The sequence below is a fragment of the Thamnophis elegans genome, chromosome 9 (genome assembly GCF_009769535.1).
Source record: "Thamnophis elegans isolate rThaEle1 chromosome 9, rThaEle1.pri, whole genome shotgun sequence".
Classification (NCBI taxonomy): Eukaryota; Metazoa; Chordata; class Lepidosauria; order Squamata; family Colubridae; genus Thamnophis; species Thamnophis elegans.
The window spans coordinates 21,575,284-21,603,228 of NC_045549.1; the positions used below are offsets into that span (position 1 = coordinate 21,575,284).

Here is a 27,945-nt window from a genome sequence, read left to right on the forward strand (position 1 = left end):
GGCCACAGTTTCAACTCATAAAAGAAAAGTTGCAAGTGTGCATGGTCTACTCAAGAACAGATAGCATTCCAGGAACTGAAAAACTTTCCACTTCACAGCAACTGCATGAAGACTCCATGCACACATTCATGGTACAGACGAATGCTTTGATGTGGCCGTTGGAGCGGTTCTTCTCCAGAAAATGAGAGACAGGGGCATATCCTCCGCCATGTGCATTTTATTTCAAGTTGCTTTTACTAGCAGAACAGAACTATAACATCTTCAGTAAGGACTTTCTTGTGATAAAAATCAGCATTCCAACATTGGAGACACTTCATGGAAAGAACTGCCCTTCTAGTACAGGAATGCAAGGAGTGTGAAATTATAATGTTATGTGGGATTGATCTTGAGAAACAGGAAGAAGAGCCACAGTGTATGCGATGATCAGATAAGAGGAAATTGGAATGACAGTGTAACAAACTTCTCAGAAGGGACCCTCTCTAGTTTCTTGGACTGTAAAAGCGAGGAGAGAGACAGGCTCTTTCAATTTTGCAAGATAATGTTAATATAATCTTGAAATAAAGATAGAGATAGTATCTCTGGATGTTCTTCTTGTCTGGACTAGCTCACAAGGCTAATAGAAGTAGAAGCAATTCTGGACTCAAAACAAGAAGGGTTATCCAGAATCAAAGAGATCATGGGAAAGAGCAACAGACATCCATGCTCCACACTTAATACACCTGTTTCATTTACAGCTTTGAGGAAAACCCCTATGATCTGTCAGCACAACAGAATGGCTAAGCATCAGTGGTGGGATTAAAAAAAATTACTACCGGTTCTATGGGTGTGGCTTTGGGGGCATGGCGTGGCTTGGTGGGCAAGGCAAGGAAAGGATACTGCAAAATCCCCATTCCCTCCCCAATCCTGGGGGAAGGCTACTGCAAAATCCCCATTCCCTCCCCACCCCACTAACCTGCTTTCCGGTTCCATTCTCCTGTTCAGGGCAACCCAATAGCAATAGCAGTTAGACTTATATACCACTTCATAGGGCTTTCAGCCTTCTCTAAGCGGTTTACAGAGTCAGCATATTGCCCCCAACAACAGTCTGGGTCCTCATTTTACCCACCTCAGAAGGATGGAAGGCTGAGTCAACCCTGAGCCAGTGAGATTTGAACAACCGAACTGCAGAACTGCAGTCAGCTGAAGTAGCCTGCAGTGCTGCATTTAACCACTGCGCCACCTCGGCTCTTAGAACACAAGAAGATCAACTGGGAGGCACCAGGGCAGTCTATCTATGAACTACTCAAAAACTACTCAATTTCTGCTACTGGTTCTCTAGAACCTGTCAGAACTGGCTGATTACCACCTCTGCTATGGATCCTAAAACTAAAATAAAATGTTAATTTCCCAGTTAGAGACACTCACTGCCCAAATGGATGTTTAGCTTAATGTGGAGCTCTTGGCAACTAAAAGCAATATACTCACACAGTCTTATTTAATCAGATTTCTTGAAAGAAAAAAAGGGATGGATAGCAGAAATCTTGACAACTGGATGCTTTCACTTTAATAAATATTTATGTCTAAATTTGCTTGGTTGGGATCTTTTAATTCTCTTGCTAACAGCCATTTGAAAGACAGAGGAAGTGGTTAACTGCTGGATTATCCTGGTATTGAAGGAATATAGCAAAGTTCTGCAAATCTTTATCATTTTTTCCAAGTTTTGAGAAGACTATAATATCAGGTTCTGGAGAATATGAGCAAAAAAGTGCTGTTGTCATGATGTACCATATATGAATGCTTGGTTAGCTTCTGGAGGAAGGGCAGGAATGCAGAATTGGAGACAATTTGGTTTAATATAGCACAGATCTCATTTATTCCTATTGCCATGTTATTGTTATTACATTGTGCAATTTATCCCTTGTCTTTTAAAATGTAGGATCCCAATGATGACGACTAGGAACTCAGTGTTTTATTGAGTAATATTATTCCAGCTGATAACAATATGTGCCTTGTAATGAACATTTGGTTTTGGTTTACTTTTTTTGCAAGGACTCGAGTGACAAATAAAATGAACAGGTTCAGTTCTTGACCTATTTCATGGTACTGTTTAACAGCCCCATCTTCACATGTATAGTGCCTATTACAGAAGCCTTTAAATGGCCTGTGTGATTAGCAAACTGATATTCTTAACACATTTTAGCTGTATTTGTTACTCTATGCCATTGAAAGAAACAATTATCTTTCCAATTACCCCAGCACATCTCTGCAGAATTTTGTTCAGCTAAGCAACAAAAAGACAAATGTGCAATTAAAACTCATGGATCATAAATATATATTAGACTTGTTTGTGGTGCTTGCACTATTTCCTTATTTCTATGAAGACACTACAATTATTATTCAGTTGTATTAAGTTGTAAGTGGAGTTCAGAAAGCATAATGATAGCTGTTCAACAACCGTTATTCATTTGAAAGGAATGGTAGCTGCATGTAAAAGAACATACATAATTTTTATATGCCCAATAAAGTGATCTTGTGTCCAACTTTACAGAAAATCATTTTGTCTTTTGAATTGCTGTTCAATGGAAACTCAATTCAAAAATAAGACATCATAAAGAGAGCAGGGTTCAGCAATAGTTAGCGACTGAATAGTAAATCTGCTACATCTACCATATTATATGACTCTTTAATGTATAAATTTCTTTCCCCTTGTTCTAAGGCGGCAGTGTCACATTTATTTATTTATTTTATTTGTCAACAAGTACAAGTACGACCTATAAGATCCCATAGATTAGGCCTCCTCCGCATTCCATCGGCCAGCCAGTGTCGGCTGGCAACCACAAGGAGGAGGGCCTTCTCAGCAGTGGCCCCGACCCTTTGGAACGAGCTCCCCGTAGAGATTCGTACCCTCTCCACCGTCCAAGCCTTCCGCACAGCCTTGAAGAACTGGCTCGCCCGTCAGGCCTGGGGATAAGGATCCCTACCCCGCCCGAATGTTGTATGCATGTTGCCCATTATTTTATTATGTGTTGTTGTCTCAATGTTGTATTTCCCCCTTCCCTGGTTTTCTGTGAGCCGCCCTGAGTCCCCTCAGGGAAAAGGGCGGCCTACAAATGCAAATAAAACCATAAACCATAAAACCATAACAAGGAAACAAGTATGAAAACACATGAAAAAATGGCACAAATAAATGGATACAAATAAGCAAAACATAGCCTTAAACACATAAAAATAGTACATATAAATGGGACAATAGGAAAGGGACGGTAGGCACGCTGGTATGCTTATGCACGCCCCCTTAGGGACCTCTTAAGAAACGCGTAAGGTCCATGGTAGACAGCTTAAGATAAAAGGTATGGGGGTTAGAGGAACTAACAACAGGATCAGGTAAGGTATTCCACACATTCACTATTCTATTGCTGAAATCGTTTTTCCTGCAATCAAGATTAGAACAGATTAGATTTAGTTTGCATCTATTGATAGCCCTTGTATTATTGCAGTTGAAGTAAAAGTAGTCATTAACTTGTGGCCCTTGGGCCGGATGTATCACACACTGGCCATGCCCGGTTTAGCAAAGGGGGGAAAGTCATGATACATCACGTGACGCTGCCATGACAATGTGAGATTAACACCCCTGTTCTAAGGGAATTGTGTGATGTTTTGTGATATATATGCACATCTTTGTTTTTCAATCCAGATTCACAGTTGGAGGAACTTCCCACTCTTCTCCATTGTGCAGCTAAATTTGGATTAAAGAAACTTGCTGGACTTCTTCTCCAAGATCCCAAAGTCATTCAAGCATGTAGAATTACTAACAAGTATGGAGAAAACCCAGCTCACGTTGCAAAAAAGTATGGCCAGAAGGGCATTTGGAAGGTCCTTAAAGAGTTGCCAGTAAGTATCTGCTGTTACACATAAGCATTACATTCATAATATGTTATGAAGTAAGTGGGAACACTAGTTACATTTTGAGAATTTTCATTGTGATAAAACATGGAGAGAAATCTGTGAAAAGACAGATTTGTGAATATTATAATTGGATTTATGAAAAAAAATGCAAACACAATCTATAAGCATTAATTCTAATGATATATACCTTTAACTTTTCATAATAATTTTGATATTTTTGCCTTTTGAATATAAAGACTAAAATGCATAATTATAGAGAATGAAACACATTATATGATCAACTCTTATTTAGATTTTTTTCATCAATTGCCTGTTTGATTTTGCCAATTTAGTATTATAGAAAGGAATGTTATAATATTCTAACTAATATTCTAATATTCTAAATAATATTCTAACATATTATATAGTATAATCAGAGAGGGTTGATCTTGTTTTACATCACCAAATTTATTCTAAGCATCATTGAAGTAAGGCAACCAACAGCTTGTCTTCCTGAATTTCTAAAGGTTGGCATGGCATCAGGCAATGTAAAATAGACATAGTTTCTTTCTTGAAAAGGTATTGATGGGAATTAATACAAATAAATTAATTGCCATTGCAGCATTAACCTCAAAAGAGGGAGGGAGAGAGGAGGGGAGAGGAGAAAGGAAGAGGGAAGAGGAGGATGAGGAGGGAACAAGGAGAGGGAAGGAGGAGGTGGGATGAGATGAGAAATAGAAGCTGACATATTACAGTGCATGTTAAACTATATCTTGAAGATGGTTCAACATAGAGAATAAGGTAAGCTTCTTAGATGTATCTGTTGCTGTGTAGCAATGAAAGAGAATTCTGATTCTAAAAGTTGAGATTGAAAATAACTTTGTAAAGGGCACATTTTCAGCGGAACCTCCATCATTCATCGATACATCCTTCTGATCAAAGAGATATCCAACAAATGCTAGAAGAAGTTGTGTAAGGAACAGTAATGTATTATTTGTGTAGGGGGGATAAAAGCATCTATTGGAGAAATTATGTAAGTAGCATAGAGAAAGACAACATATGTGAACTAGCAGTAACATACTGAGTAAATCAGTCCATGGCAATGGCCATAAAACCCTTAGTCTGTAACAAAAGAAAACCATTTATTTTTGGCCAAAACTTCAACTAAAAATTCTCCAGCTAATTTTCATCTTAGAAACTGGCTTAATTTAAAACATTGTGTTCCTTCCCTTAGTTCATATGCTTAAAACAATTATAGTTCTTCTCTTCATAGTAGTCACTCTGGGTTGCCAAAAAAATAGGGAGGTGGACATTTGGCTGGAATTTTTTTTAACTTTGGACCTTTTTGCCAGAATAATTAAACTAAAAGGTAGAATTATGTGCAACTGCCAAATGGTTTTCAGTAAAGCTGGAAGTTTTTAAAAATCATGTTGTAGTATTTTTGCGGTGTTTACTTTAAATACTGTACCATTACATTAGACATTTTCACCCAATCCTTTTCAAGAAGAGCTCTTGTCTGAGGCATGAACCAGCGTTCTCAAAAGGCAAGGTGCTGTGGTCCACCGGCGGCCTGTGGAGCTGGCAGCAGAGTTGGACAGTAGGGAGGTTGGGGAGGAACATGGACCAATTCTGGAGTCCGGGGAAGACTCGGACGAAGGCTCTGCATTGGAGGCAGAGAGGGGGCCAGGGCCATCTGGTAGTTATGTGCTGCTTCCGGAGCCTCCAGAGTCTGACACCAGCAAGGCAGAGGAACAGGGGGAGCCTGTTCCCAGTGCGCGCATGCGCAGTGATGCCAGAAGGCAAGAACAGCTAAGACAACAGGGGCAAAGCTCCCGTTGGTGCCCCCACCCATGGCAGCAGCGGCGCGGCCTCCCCCTCTGCTCGGAGCACCTGTGCTGGGCACCGTGTTACCCCTGCTGCCGCCGCCACCTCCTCCACCATGCTTTTGAGAAGCCATGGGGCCTTTTTTTCCTGCTCCCGCCCCCTCCACCTCCTTCCTACTGGTTCCTGCGCTTCATGGCTTCTCAAAAGCACGGCGGAGGAGGAGGAGGCAGGGGTAATGCGGTGCCCAGTTCAGGTCTCTGAGCGGAGGGGGAGGCACCGCTGCCATGGGAAGGTGCGCTGGCAGGAGCTTGGTGGCTTCACCTCAGCCACAGCATCGGGCAGCAAATGTGGTGGTGCTGTTGGAGGAGAAGGAAGAGGCGGCAGCAGTTATTCTAGTGGCAACGAGGGCTTTGGGGGTTCACTTCAGCTGCAGCGCCAGGCACAAGTGGCTAGGACTGGCTGCCCACAAAGGACCTCCCTGGGTTTGTTTTGCTGAATACGGAGCGACTGACAATAGTTTGAGCAGGTGCAGCCGGCGCAAACTACCGTCAGTCGCCCCGCGCTCATCAAAACAAGTCCAGGGAGATCCTTTGCGGGCAGCCAGTTCTAGCTGCCTGCAAAGGACCTCCCCAGCTTCCGGAGCCTCTGACAGTAGAAATCACTACGCAGCAGTTGCAAACTGCTGTGCGGTGTTTTCTTGCCATGTGCGTGGCTGCACGAAAAATCAGGACTTTTTTGAAACGCCCCGGGACACGGGACAAATTATTAATAATCGGACTGTCCCGCCAAAAGCGGGACATCTGGTCACTTTACATTACCCTGAAAGATTGTGGCAGACTTCTGTCGGACTCTTCACAGACTGGTTGTGAATCATTACGGGCTGTGAATGAATATAATTCACAGCTGTTTAAATTAAAAAAGGGTTTTGGGGACTAAGTGTGTGACTTTTACTATCTCAGGAAGCCTAGGTCAGAACAGTAGGTAGGAAAAGGTCCACAGAAGAAAATAATAGTTCCACCTTCCTTTCTTTGTTACTTTTCTACCACTGCTAATTTTGCAATACAGGCCATGTGAAAATTCTGATAACTAATTTTTTTTTATCCAAAAGTCATCTGAGAAAGTTAATACCTTGTGACATAGTGCACTAAGAGATTGCTTTTGTGGGAGATGGCACCTGCTGGGATCAGCTACCATCTCATTACCTCCCAGCAATTCCATTTGGCTTGTATTCATTATTCCAAGAGAAAAATAGTCTCTGTTTCAAGCTCTCTACAATGGGAAATTAATTGGAAGAGGTCATTGCACAACATAATATATATGTGGCTATTTCTTAGTTCCAAAGCCAAGAGACACAGCATAACAGATCTTTAAACAGATCTTTCAGCAGAAAGGTTGGGGCAAGAATAATTGTGATATACGTTAATGGAAAATAGCTATTGAGCATAGTGGTTTTGAAGTAGAAATCTACTTTAGATACAACAAACAATGGAAAACTCTGATACTGATATACAATATTCTAATAAAATGTTTTGATTTGTCATGTGGCATCTGAGTCTTCTACTGCCCTACAAATGGATCACTTAACTGTGTTCTTCATAACCAGAACAAAGTATATCTGGTAGTTATGTGCTGGTGCACCAGTTGCGGCCATATCTGGATCGGGAGGCACTTCATACGGTCACTCACGCCCTCGTCACCTCAAGACTTGACTACTGTAATGCGCTCTACATGGGGCTGCCCTGAAAAGTGTTCGGAGACTACAATTAGTCCAGAATGCAGCCGCGCGAGGGATACTGGGTGTACCAAGGTACACCCACATTACACCTATCCTCCATGAGCTGCACTGGCTCCCTATCGGTCTCTGAGTGCGATTCAAGGTGCTGGTTATTACCTTTAAAGCCCTACATGGCCCAGGACCTGGATATCTGCAAGACCGTCTTCTGCCGCATACCTCCCAACGACGATAAGATTGCACAGGGTGGGCCTTCTCCAGGTGCCATCAGCCAGACAATGTCGGCTGGTGGCTCCCTGGGGGAGGGCTTTCTCTGTAGCCGCTCCGACCCTATGGAATGAACCATCCCCAGAGATCCGGACCCTACCCACTCTCATGGCCTTCTGAAAGGCTATCAAAACCTGGCTATTCCGGCAGGCCTGGGGCTGTTAACCTCATGACTGAGGTCCAGCCCTGATTAGACTGGGTGCATGATGTAGTTTTCTTTTTAATCTGTTCTTCCTCCGTTTTTAACTCTTTACTTTTTAAAATTTATTTTCTGTAAACCGCCCGGAGACCTTCGGGATTGGGCGGCCTATAAATTCATTCAATTCAATTCAATATCCAAATCAATGTATATAAATAAACTCAAATATATAACTTCAGGAAACAAGATCAAATTCGATCTGCAGATTCTTCTCTACTGGAAATTAAAATTAATTATTAGGTTGGTATTCACCACCTGGAAAAAATAGCTGATCCTTGTCATCTTCCTTCATTCATTAAAGATTGCAAAATGCTTTCTTTTTGCTATGCTAATCTAATGGGTAGGGATATGGAGAAGGAGTTTTTCTTTCCAAATGGCCTTGAGCCCAACAAACAGCTCAGCTTAATCTGCTTCCAAGAATTTCCCATTAGAATTTTAAAGCTGATCCTCAGATAGGACTTACATAAAATGAACATCAGGGTTCACTTTTTATATTGTGAATAGAAAAGTTCAAGAATATACAAAATAGTCAGGGTCCCCAAAGTCGCGCAAGAAATTGGCAGAAGTAGAAAGCCTACCTCAAAAAGAAGCAGAACAGTATAAAATTGTTACTGTTGATCAAAGAACAAGGAGACTCGGGTTCAAATTTCTATTCAGTCATGAAGCTCATTGGAGAACTCTTTTTCTTCCAGCTTTGAATGTCTCTCTTATGGAAATGAGATAAGAGGAAGTCACTATGAATTATGTATGCCACTCTGGGGTTCTGTTCTGAGGGTTCAAAATGTCACATTAGGGGCAGCAATGCAGAAAGAAAAATTCCCTGAACAGATTTTAAAAGTAGATGTGCAACTAAAACAATTTGTTTATTTAGTAATATTAGATACATGCACTTAGTCTTTGCTTGTTTTTTTTTAAATAATCAGACTATCTACGTGATGGTGAACTTATGGCACGCATGCCAAAAGTGGCACACAGAGCCATCTTTCTGGGCACACCAGCTGTTGCCTATTGCTCTTCCGGGTTCCGACACCAGCAGCTGCCCTTCTTCTGCATGGGAGTGTTGGAAAGTGAAAGAGCAGCTCCCTTGCATGCAGGCGTGTGCTGGGAAACTGAGCTTTTGGTTTCTGGCACACACATGTGTGCCAGCCAGCTGGTCTTCGCATGTGCATGCATGCCAGAAGCCGGAAGACCAAGTGACTGGTGTGCATGCCGGAAACTGGAAGCTCAGATTCCCAGCATGCACATGTGCGCCAGGGAACTTCTCTTCCAGTTTCTGGTGCTCCCCCGCATGTGCACTCCCATTTCAGCACTCGATGCTGAAAAGGTTCACCAATATTGGACTATCCTGTAGACGACCTTTTTCCCCTAAGTTTTATTTGTTTTATTTATGTAACATCACATTTTCATCGAACAATGTGTGTTCTGGGTACAATTGTGCTTAAGTAGTCATATTATACATTTTTGTTGTTATAATTCCTCGCCATTGTATTTAAAATATGATAACATAATAATATGCTAACATTAATATTTAACATTTGACATCATCTTCTTTAACAACTCTCCTCTTTACCATTTCCTCCAATTGTCTCTCCTCCTTTCTAACTTCTATTATTTAGCCATTGTCACATATCAAAAAGTATTTAGCTTCTTCTTTATCCTTAATAGGAAGTGTTAATCTATCCATTTCTGCTCAGTCTAAAATTTTCTTGATCACATTCCACTCAGATGGGATATCATCATCTTTCCATTGTTGTGCAAATACAATATATTGTACCGTAGATGACTTTTGCATTGTCTGATATGAACAAAATTATTTCAGTTTGATATATTCCTCAAAGCTCTGCAAATAATTTAGTTTTTCACCTAATAATATAGGTGTAGTTACAGTAGCTACAGATCTTCAATAAATTGATGGTTTTTGTTATCTTTAGCTCAAAGAACAATGTACTTTGTGTACTATTGTACACATACTATCACATTCTTATTCCCATTCATTTGAATCAGTTCTGTCGGGAGGGGGGACCCTCTATCAATCTTACTTCAATTAAAGTTGACCTGGGTATTGAGGTTCATCAGGGAGACTCTATTTGTGGCCTCATTTGTTATTATGACTCATGAAGTCAGAGCTTCATTAGGGCCATGGCACTACATCTTGCTGAAAATGTAAACCATCATTCAGGATCTAGCATGAACTAGTCAAGGACAAGGCTCAGATACATAAGTTGTTTTTACTGTAGACTGCAAGAAGCTCTAATAATGAAAATTAGCAGCTGCAAAATCTAGCAAAGTCCTACAAATCCCGATCAATTCTAGAGGAGATCAACCCTGACTGCTCTTTAGAAGGCCAGTTCCTGAAGATGGAACTCAAATACTTTGGCCACCTAATGAGAAGGAAGGACTCACTGGAAAAGAGCCTAATGCAGGGAAAGACTGAGAACAAAAAAAGAAGGGGACAGCAGAGAATGAGGTGGCTGGATGGAGTCACCGAAGCAGTAGGCGTGAGCTTGAATGGACTCCAGAGGATGGTAGAGGACAAGAAGGCCTGAAGTTGCGTTCTCCATGGAGTTGCAGTGAGTCGGACATGACTTTGCAACTAACAACAACCACGTCTAGCAATCAAGTCCACTATACAATTCCAGAGCTGAAATCGTACATATCCTTCACCTCTCTTACATGGCAATAGAGCTCTTGCTCGTTTTTCAGTCAAGTATGGAGAACCTGACCATGTTCTGTTGAGAGTCCTATCTGTACTAGGACTCTTTCCTTTTAGCCATGGCAATTTCAGTCCTCGTGCATGTGAGGGTTCAAAACAGAGCTTTTTCAGTGGTGGCATTTCACTCTGCAAAAACCCAAAGTTGTCATCAACAAACATATTTGTTAGGTAATTTAAAATATTGCTTTTAAAATGAATTGATCCTTACAGTGATTCCATTGCATTCGAAATGACATCCAAATTTGTGTATTATTTTTAATTTTAGTTCAGTGTTTTGTGCACAGTACTTGCTGTTTCAAGAGAAAGAAAAGTGTGTGTGTATGTGTGTGCATGTGTGTGTGTGTGTGGCCAGACAAATGCACATAAACAGACATACAATAATAACATCAGCAACATTTACAAATGTGAATATAAAATTGTTAATCAGAAAAAGTGCAAGCAGAGTGTATTTTGCTACAATAGAGTAACACAGCTGTCTACTATAATGTCTAACCTTCAAAGGATATTGTTATGCAATTCATTGGAGTAGGCTAGTGACCATGAGATTATTTTCCAAATATTACTTATTTTCAAATTAAAACAGCAGTTTTATCAAATTGCACATTAACCTGAGTATACAGGGGAAATTTATTCTAACAACAGTATCTGGTTTTCTAAACCCAAAATACTTTATTCAGTTTTGCAAAATGTACATTTATGTAAATGCAGACATAGTGAAGAAAAAATATTAAACATATATACAATTTAACTGCCTAATTACATATTCACTCAAGCAGTATAATCAGTTGAATACAAAGACATCAAGACTAGCTTGATGTAGAATGCATTCTATATGAAAATGAACAGTATCCACCAACCAGGGAAAATTTTCAGAATATCATACCAAAGGATTAAATTGTGAAACACCACATGGCCTTTCAACAAATTCCACTTTGTCAGAAGTGTGATTTTCTTGTAATAGGATTATACTTGTAGGAGTATTTTGTATGTGCTGGACCATAACAAGGTAGGTCAACATCCTCCTGAATCTTGAGATTAATCTAAGCCAAATATCTTTTTGAGAACTTTTCTTATTCAGAGTTGAGGCATGGAGAGAAAGAGAAACATTTTCATTAGTTCTATCACAGCTTCTTTTTTATATAAAAAGTTTTTTATTTTTCCCTTTCAAATTCATTCACAGATATACATTCTTATAATTGCTATTTAACATTTGTCTATTCATCATAGTCTTATATTCATTTTTACACACATATATATAATACAGTTTGGATCACTTTCTTACCACCCCGTGTCTCCATCTTGTTTGGCAACAACCTTACTCCTTCCATCTTCTCAACCTCCTTTCTCTACCTTCTTCCTTCCTCCTCTCCTTTCTTCTTGTTCTATCACAGCTTCTATTTGTGTGGTCCAGTGACAGTTTTATTCACACGGCTGCTTCCTTCTTCAATACTTCTTGGTTCCTTCCTTTCCAGAAAACATTACTACTATACTTGTCCTTGGGGGCAGAAAGGCATTATTATTTTTTCATTCAAAGGAAGATCTCCATAGGAAAGAAAAACTTTACATTTTGGAAAACAGTGGCATGCCAGAATGTATGGATAGCAGACTAGCCGGCTGATCAATGCTTCGAGATCTTCAAAGGTTAACTTTCCCCAAAGATGTGCAAAATATTCTAAACTCAAAACTTTCTCAGCTTAAAATATCATTTGATGTGTGTGTGTGACTCTGTGTGTGTGTGTGTGTGTGTGTTTATTAGAAAAGAATTTTACACACAATTGAGAGGGGGAACCTATAGAAACTTAGGAAAAAAGAAAAAGATATAAAAAGAAAAAAGAAAAAATAAGAAAGCGAGACAAGAAAAAGAAGAAAATGAAGCAGCTTTTGAGTTTCTTTTCAGCAGTTACTAGCATGATTATGACCAATGTCCAACCTCCCAAACTACATATTTGGGTTACTTCTTCCCATAAACAACACTTTTTAATCATTAAAGCTTAACATTGCTAAGTTATTTTTGTCCATTTTCAGCATAATAGCCATGAAGTGTTTTCAGTTTTTATCGAAGTAAATGTGGTAACTGTGAGCGAGATCTTGAAGTTCTAGTGAAAGCCAATGCAGCCCTACACTGTATCAACAGAGGGATTGTATCAAGATCACAGGAAGTGATAGTACTGCTTTATACAATAGTGAGGCCACACTTGGAATAATCTGTCCAGTTCTGGCTAACACAATATTAAAAAAAAAGATTTTGAGACCCTGGAGAGAGTGCAGAGAAGAGCATCAAAGATGATAAGGTTTGGAGGCCAAACCATACAATAAACAAATAAGTAGATCTAGTGGCCTAGCAAAGAGAATGATTAGGAATCACATGATAGCTATCTTCTAGTACTTAAGGAGCTATCACGGAGAAGAGAGGATCAATTTATTCTCCAATGCTCCCAAGGGGAGGACAAGAAGCAATGGGTAGAAGCTCATTAAAGAGGCTCCAACCCTTCTGCCTTCTGGAAGAGCTTACAGACCTGGCTGTGTCAGTTGGCTTGGGGCTCCAATGGGAAGAGACTTCACATTGGGGGTTTGATAGATGAATAACAGATTCCACCTCCCTCCCACCTCCCTTTCTATCCATCTTCTCGTCTCGTTGAGTATTTATATTTGTAAGATATTGTGTATAAGTTTGCATAGTTTTGCCTTTTTAAATATTGTAAGCTACCCAGGGTTACTCTGTGATAAGATGGATCACAGAGGGGGAGGGTAGGCGAGAGAGAGAGGAGCTCAGAGAAATTTCCTGACAGTGAGAAGAATTAACTAAGGATCCAGCTTTTGTCCTGTGTTGTGGGTGCTCCATTACTGAAGGTTTTCTAAAAGAGATTGGACATCCATTTGGCCAGGATTGTATAAGGCCTTCCTACCTTATACAGTTGGACAAGAAGACCCCCAAGGTCCATTCAGCCCTATGATTCTATGTCTATGTCTTTGATGCCCTTCATTAATCAGACAAGTTAACTTAGCCATTTCAGCAAGAATATCCATCTTCACAGTCAACCCTCCCCATTGTGAGTTTTCCTGTATAGCTTAGAATACCATTTTAAAACTTTTAAAAATGTTTTGAGTGATGTAGTGTAGGAAAACAATAGGAACAATTATTAGTTTTTAGTAGCACTCAGAGGTGGGTTCCTACCAGTTCGCACCTATTCGGTAGCACCGGTTCGTCAAATCTACTGAACCGGTTAGAAGACGTTCCACCAGTGGACCCGGAAAGCAGGCCACACCTACAGAAGAGGTTCCAAAAATGTTTGAAACCCACCACTGCTACAAAAACACACACACACACACACACACACACACACACACACACACAGACTGACACAGAGAGAGAGAGAGAGAGAGAAAGAAAGAAAAAAATAAATAAAAAAGAGAAAAGAAAGAGAGTGAGAGAGTGATGAAAGAAAAAAGGGACAGAGAGACAAAAGGAAGGAAAGAAAGAGAGAGAGAGAGAAAGAAAGAAAGAAAACACATGGCTGGCAAGCCACTCCCACCAGATCACATGGCCGGCAAGCCACTCCCACAAAGGAGGCCACACCCAAAGAGTAGGTTCCCAAATTTTTTGAAACCCACCACTGGTAGCACTCCATAGTAAACAATAAAAGTATCAGTTAAGCAGTACCAAAAACACTTTTTCCACACTGCCTGTTTGATCTTTTAAAAAGAAAACACACATACTTCCATATTTGCCCTAATAAATAGGAATTATAACATGGCTGCAAATACTTCTCATTAATTGCATGGCTGATGATTCAAGACATTTTGAGTTTTGTTCCCCTGAAACATGGAACACTCAAAATGTTCTCCCAGTATATTTTAATGTCCTGAGCTCAGAACAAACTTCTCTCCCTTTTTGTCTCCCCACCCCCCAGCTTTCCTCACTCAAGGAAATAAACCCTCAATATCATTAGGGATAATAATTAAATAACATATTATAAACCATTATTGTACTATAGGAGGAGAGCTATATTCTTCTGTTATGGCAAAAAAAATCAGAACTCAGAAGTGCTATCTTCTTTTCTGACTAATGCATTTTATTATAAGTCAGGAAAGATGCTACCAGACTCCTGATTTCATCAGACCGTGAGGAAATTCAGATGAGGGCAAGAAGATGAAACAATGCTTCCTATTGTTACTCTGGCATCTTCTTGTCAGGAAAGCCTAATGAAGAATCAATGCCTAGCAACAACGGATAATACAAATAGCCCCAATTTTTCAGAAGAGAAGACAGTAGTAGTAGCTGGCCTACTATGAATGCACATCAATTGAACGGAATTTTTATACCATCTCCATGCTTTGCTACCTCTAGGGTGGGCAGACAGAGTTCAAAAGCACCCTCAGTCAAAAGAGTCTTATTTGTGTTGGGTTCTTTCTTCTATCCTCTGCTTTGTTCAATCAATCCTGTTTCTTATTGGCAGTTTTGCACCTCAGCTGAGTGTCAGTCCCCCAAGACCTTATAGCGATTCATTAGAGTTGTGGTGACATCCATTCTAATTATAAAAAAAGTAATTAGAATGTAGTTCAGGACTTTCCCAATTGTGCCTTGATTGGTATGTGGGCAATAAACATCTATCTATGTTTTCCAAAGCTGCCAGTGACACTTGCTTATTGGAAAAGAAAGAGAATGTTAACGAAAAAAGAAAGAAAAAGAAAGAAAAGGAAAGAAAGAAAGAAAGAAAGAAAGAAAGAAAGAAAGAAAGAAAGAAAGAAAGAAAGAAAGAAAGAAAGAAAGAAAAAACATTAAATCTGAGGTCCTTTCCAATTCTATTATTCTATGTTTTATAGAATAATTTATTCTATAGAAATAATTTATAGAAAAAGAGAGACAGAGAGAATGACTCTGGTTTTCAAAAAAAGGTACAACTCTTATTACTTTAATGCTGATTTTAATAGGCAGTCATTTGAAGTATTGGATGGTACCGTACTTCCACAACTCATATCAGCAATGGACAATCCCAACCTGATTCATAAGCTAAGGATCAATAGAAATTTATTTCTACCTTTTGCTACACAATGTGTTGTGGCCCGCCAGTGGCCATCAGAGTTGGCAGCAGATTCGAACAGTCAGGAGTTTGGGGAGGAACATGGGCCAGTCCTGGAGTCTGGAGAAGACGAAGGCTCTGGGTCAGAGGCAGAGAGATGACCAAGACCATCTGGTAGTTATTTGCTGACTCCGGAGCCTCTGGAGTCTGACATCAGCGAGACAGAAGAACAGGGGGAGCCTGTTCCCAGTGTGTGCATGAGCAGAGATGCCAGAAGGCAAGAACAGTTAAGAAAACCAGATCAACTTAGGAGTAAGGCTTCGAAGAGATTGGCCCCTCCCATAAGATATAAAAGAGGAATGAACGGGATGTGAACTTTTGCAGGAAGCAATTAATTTGGTTGGTTCAAGCTTTGAAAAGTTCTGTGCTAAGTTTGGCCTTGCTCTGTATTTGGCAATTAGGCCTCTGGCAGCATTCCAAGGGAGATAAGGTGGGTGTTTATCAACATTGGAACGAGCTCCCTGTGGAGATTCGGATCCTCTCCACCCTTCAGGCCTTCCGGACGGCCGTGAAGACCTGGCTGTCCCAGCAAGCCTGGGGTTGAGTTTCCCCCCCCCACTCGAATTTGCTTTGTCTGTTGTGCTTTTAAACTGTTTGTATTGTTTGTTTGTCTTTGTCTCACTTTTTGTAATTTCCCCTCCCTTGGCTTTGTTCAGCCGCCCTGAGTCCCTTCGGGGAATAGGGCGGCCTACAAATTGAATAAAATCCAAATCCAAATCCAAATCCAAACATTCCCCTGAAAGATTGTGGCAACTCGAGCAGACATCTGTTGGAATCTTCACAGACTGTTTGTGGAGCCTTGGGGACTGTTAATGACCATAATTTACAGCTGTATAAATAAAAGAGGGTTTTGGGGACTAAGATTGTGATTTATGCTTTCCCAGGAAGCCTAGGTAATTTACCTAATTTAATAGGTAATTTGCATAATTTACCACTGGGCTTCCTGGCAGAACTATAACCAAGCAGTAATTCCCTAGATCCGAGATGGCAAACCTATGGCACGCATGCCACAGGTGACATGTGGAGCCGTTTGTCAGGACACGGAAGGCGCTGCCCTGTCAGCTGGCCAGCACGCATGCGCGCACTGGCCAGCTGAGCTCACCCTTTTTCAAAGCCATTTTTTTGCCTTTATAGGAGCCTGGGGAGGGCGAAAAGAGCCTACCTCCCTCCCGCAGAGGGCCTACGGGCAAACTGAAAGTTCAGGAATGAACTTCCGGTTTACACAGAGTGTCGTTTTGACTGCTCCGGAGCCTTCAGGGAAGCCTCCTGAAGGTCCCTGAAGCCTCCGGAGGGCTTCCAGGGGAGGCTGTTTTCGCCCGCCCCAGGCTCCTATAAAGCCTCTGGAGCCTGGTGAGGGCGAAAAAGCATGCAAAAAATGGGGGTCCACCTGTAGTGCGCGCATTTGCACTGGGGGGTCGTGCATTGCATTATGGACGCGGCATGCCTGCACACGTCCCTCCTGCGCTCCCCCCACTTATGGCACGTGAGGCAAAAAAGGTTCGCCATCTCTGCCCTAGATCTATAAATACTGAAATTATAAGGTAGAAACAGACAAGAAAATCTATGTGTTATTTGACTTGAAACTCAATGTTACTTCTGGGTTGGGAGCCACATACTTCCAAATATCAGTTGTAAGGGAAGAATGGGGGAAGAAAGGTATCCCTTTTTCTCCTGTCTACAAGCGTCTGATGCCATTGGTAGAAATGCTGGACCAAAATCATCCTTGGTAACTTGATCCAGCGTAATAGTAACTGAATGAAGAAAAAAATGCTTGGAAACCAGAGAACCTTTTCCATTTAAAAAATTGTATTGCTAAAATCTATTGCCAACCTAGCCAAATTTCAGAATTAAAATGGAAAGATAAATTAATAGAGACAGAGCCTTTTCTCTGGTGGCACGCAATACATAAACCTCTCTTTCGAGGCACAGAATCAAACATTTATTTGTTTCCTTCCTTCTTTAGCATCAGTTAATCTTCTTTTTAAATATGCTGAGCCATCTGCTATGTGTTTAACTATTTGATTTTAATTAGCTGTTGAATAAGTTTTTATTTTATTTCTGGCTCTGTAGTGTTAGATTCAATTGTTACATCAGTCTGTCATGATCCACTTTAGGGTCTATATTGGATGGATATAAATATTACACATGCATTTCAGAGCTTGCCAGATTTTTACTACCTGTACCAACCAGCAATCTGAGTCTGTTTTGATGCTGGTTATTTCTGATTCTGTATCCTCTTTCCAATTTTCAGTTCAGTTAAAAGATCTCTCCCTCTCCCTCTCTCCCTCCCTCCTCCCCCCTTCTCTCTCTCTCGCTTTCTCTCTCCCCCCCTCCCTCCCTCTCTCTCTTTCTCTCTCTCCCCCTCCCTCCCTCCCTCTCTCTCTCTCTTTCTCTCTCTCTCCCTCCCTCCTTCCCCCCTTCTGTCTCTTTCTCTCCCTCCCTCCCTCCCTCCCCCCCTCTCTCCATAACAGAAAAGAGCAACAAACATGATTAGCAAAGGTCAGGGCAGATGTTGATCTGCTGGGGACTACATAGAAATTGTTCCTAGCTATGGCCTTCTTCTAATCTTTTATTTTATTATTTTCTAGTCAAGCCAACTTGCTTCTTACCCAAATAGTACTAAATGGAGTCAGCCTTGGTTTACCTTAAAATCAGGCTGAAAATCGCCACCAGGATAAATAGTTTTTCTTTCTCCTGTTCTCATTTCCTGACTAAAATTCTCATTTTAGAAACATTTTGAAAGTCTCCATCAAGATATACTTTCTTGATGTCTTTCAATATTTTATCTCTGTTTCCCAACAGGTCCCCAACCAAAACAATCCATAATTCAGTTCTCTGATGGGAAGACAATCCAACCCAAAAGATGAAGTAATAATTATCTAGGGTCCCTTAAGCCCTAGTGTGGTATCAATAAATTACGAAGCTTGCTGACTACCACAAGAACTAAGTGATTTATAGCCATCAAGAGTATAGTACGCCAAACAGCATAATCATGTAATAGGCCTCAGACCTTGTGTGGCTCACTAATTGGCTTCATTTGTCTTAGTAGAGGTAGTATTATTTCTTCAACTGACTGCATTAAAACTCAGACATGTGCATTTCCCTAGGGCAGGGGTGTCAAATTCGATTCCATTGAGAGCTGCATCAGGATTGTGTTTGACCTGGGGGGGGGGGGCATGGCCAGCACGACATCACTCATGTTGGGTCCCTATAGTTGGTGGCCCAAGCACTCTGCCAGCAAAAATGTGTACCCAAGCTCTGTTTACAGCTGCGACGGCCTCCTGCAACCCTCTGCCAGAGAAAGAGCAGGAGGGCTGCCCAAGATAGTATGAAGAGATTACAATTCCCTCTGTCAGTTGCACAAGTTGGAAACTCTGAGGAGATGAAATTAGTTTTAATTTATTGCCCAATTGTATCCTTTCAGTAATAAGGGGTCGGATGTCTCCCCAGGGGAAAAGAGCGGATCAGAGGTGGGTTCCTACTGGTTCAAACTGGTTCAGCCAAACCGGTAGTAACTTGGCGGCCTGGGTCAGTGGAACCAGCAGCGACCCAGGCCTGCCACGCCCCCAAATTGCTTCTCCTACAGTGACAACATCTTGTTTTTCTGTTATGCACATGCACAGGACAATTTTCATTGAAAAAAAATATTTTTTTTTCTTTTCTTAAGGTTTTGCGCATGCACAGACCTTTTTATTTGCAAATGTGCATGCATGCACCGACCCGGCAGTAATGCCAGCATTTTCTTGATTCACACAAGTTACTAAGCCACAATATGATTTGTTTAATTTTTGCACAAAATGTTTGGATTTGGATTTGGATTTATTCGATTTGTATGCCGCCCTATTCCCAAAGGGACTCAGGGCGGCTGAACAAAAGCCAGGGGGAAGGGAGAACAGAAAAGTAAGACAAAAACAAAACAGGACAATACAAACAATTTAAAAAAACACAACAAGCACAGCCAATTCGAGTAGGGGTGGAACTCAACAACTCAACAACCCCAGGCCTGCTGGGACAGCCAGGTCTTAACGGCTATACCACTGAAGGGTGGCGAGGGTCCGAATCTCCACGGGGATTCAATTTAATGGATTGTGCAAACCATGCTATGGTATGTAAACCACAGAGCACAGTTTAAAGCAATGTTTGGACCTAGCCAGTTGTGTTTTACTCAGCAAAACATGGTCTCTGAGTAAATAAAATCCATGTACATAAAATATAGCCTTTTTTTTTTTCAGATGAATTGGGATTTCAGCTCCAATGCTAGATGATTCTTTTAAGTTTCATATTAGGCTCCGTAGCTTTGCAAAATGTATTTCCTTTCTGGATGATCTATTGTTGCAAAGCTTAAGGACGATCTGCCTAATTAAGCAATAAATAACTCTTGCAGAAAAAACGTGATGCATCACTTTAAAGCTACACATAATTCTCTTAGTTTAATTTGCAAAGTCCAGAGTGAATAAAAGTGAGAAGGGAATAAAGCTGTGTATTCCTTCCTGCACACAAAAGATATAGGCACAGATTTTTAGAATGTTTGGTATTACATCATTCACAATTGATTGTAGGTATTTAAAATACAACCATTTTGTGCTTCAGATCAGCATATTAATGACTGTATGGCCATTTAGAAAATGAAGAATGAGACTTTGAATGGGAATTTGTTCATAAGAGATTAGCCAATGACAAATTCCACTGACTAGTTCCCAAACAATCAAAAGAAAAAAAGAAAGACCAGAGGAATCAATATATCCCAGTAGCAGTGTCTGAGCTCTTTTAAGTCTGTGTGCCCTTTCCTGACAATAACTGATAAGTTATAATTTCTTATAGTACTTATAGTTTCTTATGATGAAATTCGGGGAACAAATCAAAGGCTGAAAATGGGATGTTTCTATGTCTGTTGCCCAGTCATCTCCCTACTTCTGTTGGAAGAAATCTCCAGGTCCAGTTCCAAGCCAGGAGGAAGGTACTGGAGACAAAATGGAGGCTGGAGGCTGATTGGAAAGAGGGTCCATTTATTGATGAAACAGAACCACCAAGAACATGTGATTCTGTGTAGCTGACCACATGGAGTTTAGAGTGAGGTGTTTTTATACCTTCTCTTGGGCTTTGAACTTGAGCTTCCTGTTCCTGTGCAAGAACATGTATTCTATTGGCTGTTGTCAGACTCCTATGGGGCCATTTAGGGGTCATGTTTATCTGAGCTAAGTTTGGTTGAAGTTTAGATAGTGATACAATGTCCTTAGGAAACTGCAATGTAGTAAACTCTATGTCTTAGTGGGATAATCTTATTATGTCCTGAAGGATCATGTCTTAATCCATTCACTCTGGATCTGAAAGTCTTTTGTTTTGTAGACAGGGGGCTCCAGTCTTTCATAATGGGCACAAAATATCTGCCGGGAGGGGGGGACAGAGGGCTGGGGCTCTGAGTTTCTGTTTCCCTTAAGACTTTTTTATGTCTCTTTTAGGGGAAATATAATATTCTGCTTTTTTAATATTTCCTAAAATATTTTATTCTTCATGGGGAGGGGTAGCTGCTAGCTTTCTAACATTCCTAAAAAAAAGTTTTTATCTTCTACTAGAGTTATTTAAGAGTGAAGCTCTCTGCCCTTTTCTCCTTTGGTAGCATATACATTAAAGGTGAATAATCTGAAACCCAGTGACTGCACAGATGCGGTACTAAACATCTGCTTTGATTCATTCCCTAAATATTGATGCCGTTAATAATTGTGTTTCTATGTACAAGACCACAAATTATTCTCATCCTCCTCCATGGGCACCCTAACATGATATTTTTTGTGTGTGTTATCTGCCTCCTAATAATCCCAATCTTAATCTACATACTTCCTTTTTCACACTGTCTCTTTCTGTTACTCGGATTCCATTTAAAACTTTGTGTGTTGCCTTAACTAGTGAAATCATCTAGCTAATTTTGTTGGAATTAAAAAGTTGTAGAAAAGGTTCCCTTTTACCCCACCCTGATGGCCAAATTTGCAACTTTTGGTTTAGAAAATGGTGGGTTTAGGCATAATAAGCAAGGTTAAGAGAAAACACCATTTTAAAATTGCCTTATGTTTGTCTATTATATAAGAACTTTGTTTATAGGGCTACCAGTAATACTTTGTATTGAAAAGCAAATTATATAGTGGAAATGGTTTGGGAAGAGGTTGAACCAAGGTTTGCAAATGCATCTGGGCTATCATTCATCTGTAACAAGTACATTAGACTGTTGGGACAGTCATCCACCAATTTGGGGTCATGAATTATCAATGCATTGATGGTATTTCTTTATGCATCAAACTCTGATTGATGATGATGCCATCAACCTGGAGACTGCTGATATCTCAATGGCTCAAGCTGAATGTTAGAAAGTGGACCAAATACTTGACTAGCTTTGGTTTGTTTGACCTTTCTAGTTCTAAGAACTCTTCATGTTTCATGAGACTGGACTACACAGCTAAGGATCTGTACATAATTTGGGACCCTTCCTGGACTTTCACCTGCTGCTGTGTTGTGGCCAGGAAGGACTTAGTACAAGTTCAGTTGATGAGACAATTACACCCTCTTCCTGGATTAAATCTTTTCTTGGTCACTCAGGTCACCTCACAATTGGCCTACAGCAGTGGTGGGTTGCAGGCAGTATGCCCCTCTATGGGCGTACCGGTTCCTGCCTGGAGCACCAGGTACCATTCTGGTACGGTGCTCTAGAGGGCCCACCTGCCCGTCTGAGCTTTTTATCTGTACTTGAGCTCTTCAGTGCTTCCGTGCACGAGCACGGAGCAAACGGCACCTGTGCAGTGCTCCGCTGAGCTAGCTGGAGCATTGCAGAAACTCGCAGAGGCATTGGAAGAGGTAAGGATGTATGTGCGCACTGCGTGCATTCATATGGTGGACGTCGGGCCCCATTGCAAGTGTGCAAATTGCAACAGGATCCGGAACCCACCACTGGCCTACAGCTATTTATTTTACATGCAGATGCTCTTGAAAACCATTGAGAAATTACAGCTGGTCTAGAATGCAATGTCCCAAAAAGTGTTGAGCAATCTTCTCAGGTGAAATCCTGTATTTTCAATATCCATTGGTATGTTTTATTGGGTTTCTTGATTTATTGTCATATATTTATTATGTTTTAATTGCATATTGATCTTAACTGCTTTCAGAAAGATAGATTAAACAGCAAGACATAAGGAAAGGAAAGGTTCTTAAAATGTTAACATTCCTGAGCCCCCGCTGTAATTCTTTACATGTGAAAAAAAAGTCCCACAGAGCTGTGTAGGATTTATTGTCAGATGAATGAATAAGAGATTGCAGCCTTCAAAATCAATGTTTTGATTGTGATGACTATTTTAAGATATCTTTGACTACGGCAACCACAATTTGTATTTATTTACTCATTGATAACCTGGCATTGTCTGGGCATTTATTTACAGGGATAAAATGTCCGGACCAAACATAATCTCTAATGTTGGATTTTCCCCATTACCAGAGGGAGCCCCCTTGTGGAGTACAGTGAAGCCATTACCATGGCAACTCCATTGCACTGTATAGTAGAAGTAGAAGCCATTTTACAGCAGTACAGTAGAAGCCATTTTAAGCACAACAGGCTGTATCTTAATAGAACACATACCCCAGGGGGCTTTAGGGGGGTCTTACCCCCACAGTATTTTTTCCCAGAGAGTAAGTCATCTGTGTACCAAGTTTGCTTGAAATTGTTCGATGTGTTTGTGTGTATTACATGTGTATGTGTGTATGTGTGTATGTGTGTATGTGTGTATGTGTGTATGTGTGTATGTGTGTATGTGTGTATGTGTGTATGTGTGTATGTGTGTATGTGTGTATGTGTGTATGTGTGTATGTGTGTATGTGTGTATGTGTGTATGTGTGTATGTTTGTATGTTTGTATGTATGTATGTATATTTCATTCAGAGATGGATCAGCCCGTATCAGGCGAACCAGTAGTAGTGGCGGGAGGCTCTAACCACCTGCCCGGATGCGCACCTGAACCAGTAGTAAAAAAATTGGCAACCCACCACTGATTTCATTTCTATATCTTTCTATTTTGTACATCTAATTCTAGGAGGTGACTAATCATACATTTCGTAGTACAAAAGGCCAACAGGGTTGGTGTTATCCTGAAGTCTGAAGGGAGAATGTTCCAGACCGCAGAGTTATAGCAGAGAAAGCACATCTCCTAGTCCCTGCCACGCAATATTCCTTGATTGATGGGACCTGTAACATGTACAACCTGCCTGATCAAATTGGATAGGTAGAAACAACTGGGGAGAAGACAGTGCCACAGGTAACCCAAGCTATGAAGACTTTCAAAGGTTGTCACCTGCACCTTGAATTGTACCTGGAATCACACAAGCAACCAATGCAGCTCAAGCAGTAGCAGTGTTATATGTGTTAAATATCCAACACCATTTACTACCTGTGCAGCCCCATTTTGTACCAGCTGAAGCTTCCAAATGCTTTTCAAGGGCAGCCCCATGTAGAGTGTGCTGCAGTAATCTAATCCCATCATCATAAACCCGTATCATAGGCCAGCGATGGCGAACCTTTTTTGGCTCGCGTGCCATAAGGGGGGGGCGCAGGGGAGTCGTGCATGGGCATGCCACACCCATAATGCAATGCACAACACTCCCCCAATGTGCATGTGCATATGAGAGATGCTCCCCCCATTTTTTTGCATGTTTTTTTTCACCCTCCCCAGGCTCCAGAGGCTTTATAGGAGCCTGGGGAGGGCGAAAACAGTCTCCCCACATACACCCCAGAGGCCCTCCGGAAGCTTCAGGAACCTTCAGGAGGCTTCCCTGAAGCCTCCAGAGGACTAAAAATGACCCTACGAGCAAACCGGAAGTCACTTCTGGTTTGCTCGTAGGGTCATTTTTAGTCGGTCCCTGAAGCCTCTGGAGAGCTTAAACTGACCCTACCAGCAAACCGGAAATCCGTTCACGAACTTCCGGTTTGCCCATGGGGCCTTTTTTCTTGCACTCCAGAGGCTTCAGGGAAGCTCCTGAAGCCTCCGGAGGGCCTCGGGAGGGCTCTTTTCACCCTCCCCAGGCTCCTATAAAGCCTCTGGAGCCTGGGGAGGGCAAAAAATGGCTTTCAAAAAGGCTGAACTCAGCTGACCAGCATGCACATGTGCGCTGGCCAGCTGACAGGGCAACTCCTCACATACCCTGACAAATGGCTCCGCGTGCCATAGGTTCGCCATCCCGGTCCTAGGTCATACTGATTGAGACTGAATAGAATGGAAACATTTGGAGGGCAATAGATTTCATATTACCATATTGCTGCTTCAATATTTTCCAAGTTAACAACGCATGCTCACTATAAAAATAGGAAGGGGAAAAGTTAGTCTTTAAATCAATGTATAAACCTTCATAGATGGAAAAGCACATTAATCATAGCTTAACAAACCAAAAAGAAATCCCCAATTCAACAGAGAACCTGTGGAGCAGATGCAGCGAGCAGCCCAATAAACCACTTCTATTATCCATCCCCTGGTTTAAAAAATGCACATTACAATAGATTTTTGTCAATCCTGTATTATTAGGACCTTTCTCATATTTACAGATACAGATTAATAGAGTTGGAAGGGAACTTGTAGGTCACCTAGTCCCAACCCTGCCCAAGCAGATACTACACCATTTTTGACAGATGGCAGTCCAGTTTCTTCTCGAAAGCTTCCAGTGATGAAGCTCCCACAACTTCTGGAAATTTGTATCTTGTTAACAAGTTATGGCTGGGCAAAAATCATGTCAATGAAACCCGACATGATTTTTATAGGAGTAAACCAGAGGTGATATTCAGCAAGTTCTGACCAGTTCTGGAGAAGTGGTAGCAGAAATTTTGAGTAGTTCGGAGAACCAGTAAATATCATCTCTGACTGGCCCCGCCCCCATCAATTCTCTGCCTCCCGAGTCCCAGCTGATCAAGAGGGAATGGGGATTTTGCAGTAACCTTTCCCTGCCATGCCCACCAAGCCATGCCACACCCACCAAGCCACACCCACAGAACTGGTAGTAAACAAATTTGAATCCCACCACTCGAGTAAACAGGTTTTGGAAGCATAGCCAGAGAAAACCAGTATGCGTGAAGTTTTGGTGGGAACAGGGGGAACAAAGTTTGAAACACTGGCAGTGCCTGGGGTTCCAAACTGAATCTGAATTGTCAAGGTTAAAAAATGTGACTCATTTTATATATGCTTGTATATCAAACACCGTCAGCTTGAGAAAGGTTGAGATATAAATTAGAGATATAAAGATGGCTGTTCTCATTAGCAACTTCAGCTACCACATAAAAGAGATGGAGAAAATGTTTACTGCTTTCAGCCCAGGGGTGGCTGTTTTTTTTCCATGATATGCTAATTTTGCCCATGACAATAATGGGAAGGGAAATTGATTAGTCTATTCCAAGAGTAGCGGAGTTGATGGGCCCTGAATTGACTCTTTTTAGAGAAGGCAGCATCTGACAGCTCTGCTGAGTTAATATGGGATGTCCGTGTTAGTATTTTGTTCTGAAATTAGTTGAGGATTGTACAGACATGCATTCTGTCATACATATACCCATTTCTCTACAGCTGGCTAATTTAGTAGCCAAACCATCTTGTTCGTGTCTTCGGAGAAACATTTTTTTCGCCTAGAATGTCCAATAATTTAATATTTAATAAGGCAGAAAATGGGAAGACATTTGTAGTGGTTAAAAAAGATAGCTGAAAAGAAATCTGATTTAAGGCTGAACTCGTGGCAAAGATGTCATCGAAATTCTTCAACAGCATGGCCAGTTGCCGATTATGGTGTTAATAACATTTTTTTAAAAAAAGAAAGCTAGTAAGCCATCGTCAGCAAAATTACAAAGTGCAAACCTGTAGAAAATGCAGTAAGTACAATTTGATCAATAAAGCAGCTGCCTCTGAATATAAATTATGTAGACTGGTTTCACTCCCTATTCTCAATGAGGAATTAAAAGGTTAGCAAGATACAGGGTGTCTGGGAAAGTAATTTGCAGAACCCTCTTTTTAAAAAACATTATATTTAATTAAGTTTAAAATTTACAGGCTCTTGGTACATTTTAACTTTGCCATAATTTCTAATACAGAGATATCTGGCTCCTATGTAAACAAAGCTCTGCCATTCTTCATAGAATAGTGGTTGTTATTTATATTTTCAAGCAATCAATTTTTTTTCCAGAAACTTTCTCAAGCAATATTATAGACCAGATTTTTCTATGCCATCTACCAACAGCAATGTCATCAAGATATTTCAATTGTTTAGCAAAATGATGCGGTGGCCTAGGGATGAAGACGCTCGCTTCCCACTCAGAAGGTTGATAGTTCAATTCTAGACAGTGACAGATGTTTCTTATCAGGCCGCAAAGAGAAAATATCTGCTGTGAACTTTGCACAGGTTTCAGGAAGGGCATCCGGCTAGTAAATGCTCAGCTCTATTCAGCCACCCTGACTCCAACCCGATAAAAGGGATTACAGAGTTGATCAATTGTTTAGCAAGAGCAATAATTTAGCTGCTCTTTGATCACGCATGTGACTTGAACTCATACGCGCAGCTTGGAAATGAAACTTTATCACAAACCCAACAAAGATTGTGAAAGGGAACATTTTTTTTTTAATCTTACAGTTTCACCAACAATTCATGGAATTGATTGCATTGGTGCTTTAAGGCATACTTCCAGTACAGCTGCTGATAAGAATCCTCCATTCTCTGGGTTGCTGGTATTATTTCCTAATTCATTCCTCAAAACCACATCCATGTTTATGATAGATTCATCAAAATCCATTTCAAGAAAGATCAAATGAAATTATATCAATGGGTTCCATGAAAAGAAATTAACATTATTTTTTCGACATTAGATGTCTATTTCCAATCCCATTGCTTTTGGTAATTTTCTAATATTGAATAGATTTGACACCACAAAAAATCAGGGCACTTTAAGTTCTAAATATTGTTCAACTTTCTCTGCACTGCAAGGTATTGAATTTGTAAAAAAAAATCTATACATTTCTTTTATTAACAAGTCAATTAGCACTTGTTAGTCTATTTCATGATGGAAAATATAAGAAAGCAATAGGCTGGAATGGAAAATTTTACTTTTTTCTCTCAGAAATAGATTCTTATAAATTGAATGAACCAAACAACCGTTTCAGACAAACACAATGTGCTAAATGTGGAGAGATTATACAGATTTATTCCAGGCAATTTTTGTAGAACTGTTGTTGGCACGCATTTCAGTGAGGGCAAAAATTGTATGTCAA

At 40.7% G+C, this 27,945-nt stretch overlaps 1 protein-coding gene across 1 annotated transcript in view; it reads left to right on the forward strand.

The window, feature by feature from the left end:
* The window catches only part of BANK1 (B cell scaffold protein with ankyrin repeats 1), a 163,772-nt gene that overhangs the window by 68,585 nt on the left and 67,242 nt on the right, over nucleotides 1-27,945 (forward strand). Inside the window, exon 7 of the mRNA XM_032224352.1 lies at nucleotides 3,674-3,870. Coding sequence (XP_032080243.1) covers nucleotides 3,674-3,870 — 197 coding nt within the window. The remainder of the gene's footprint in view (nucleotides 1-3,673; nucleotides 3,871-27,945) is intronic.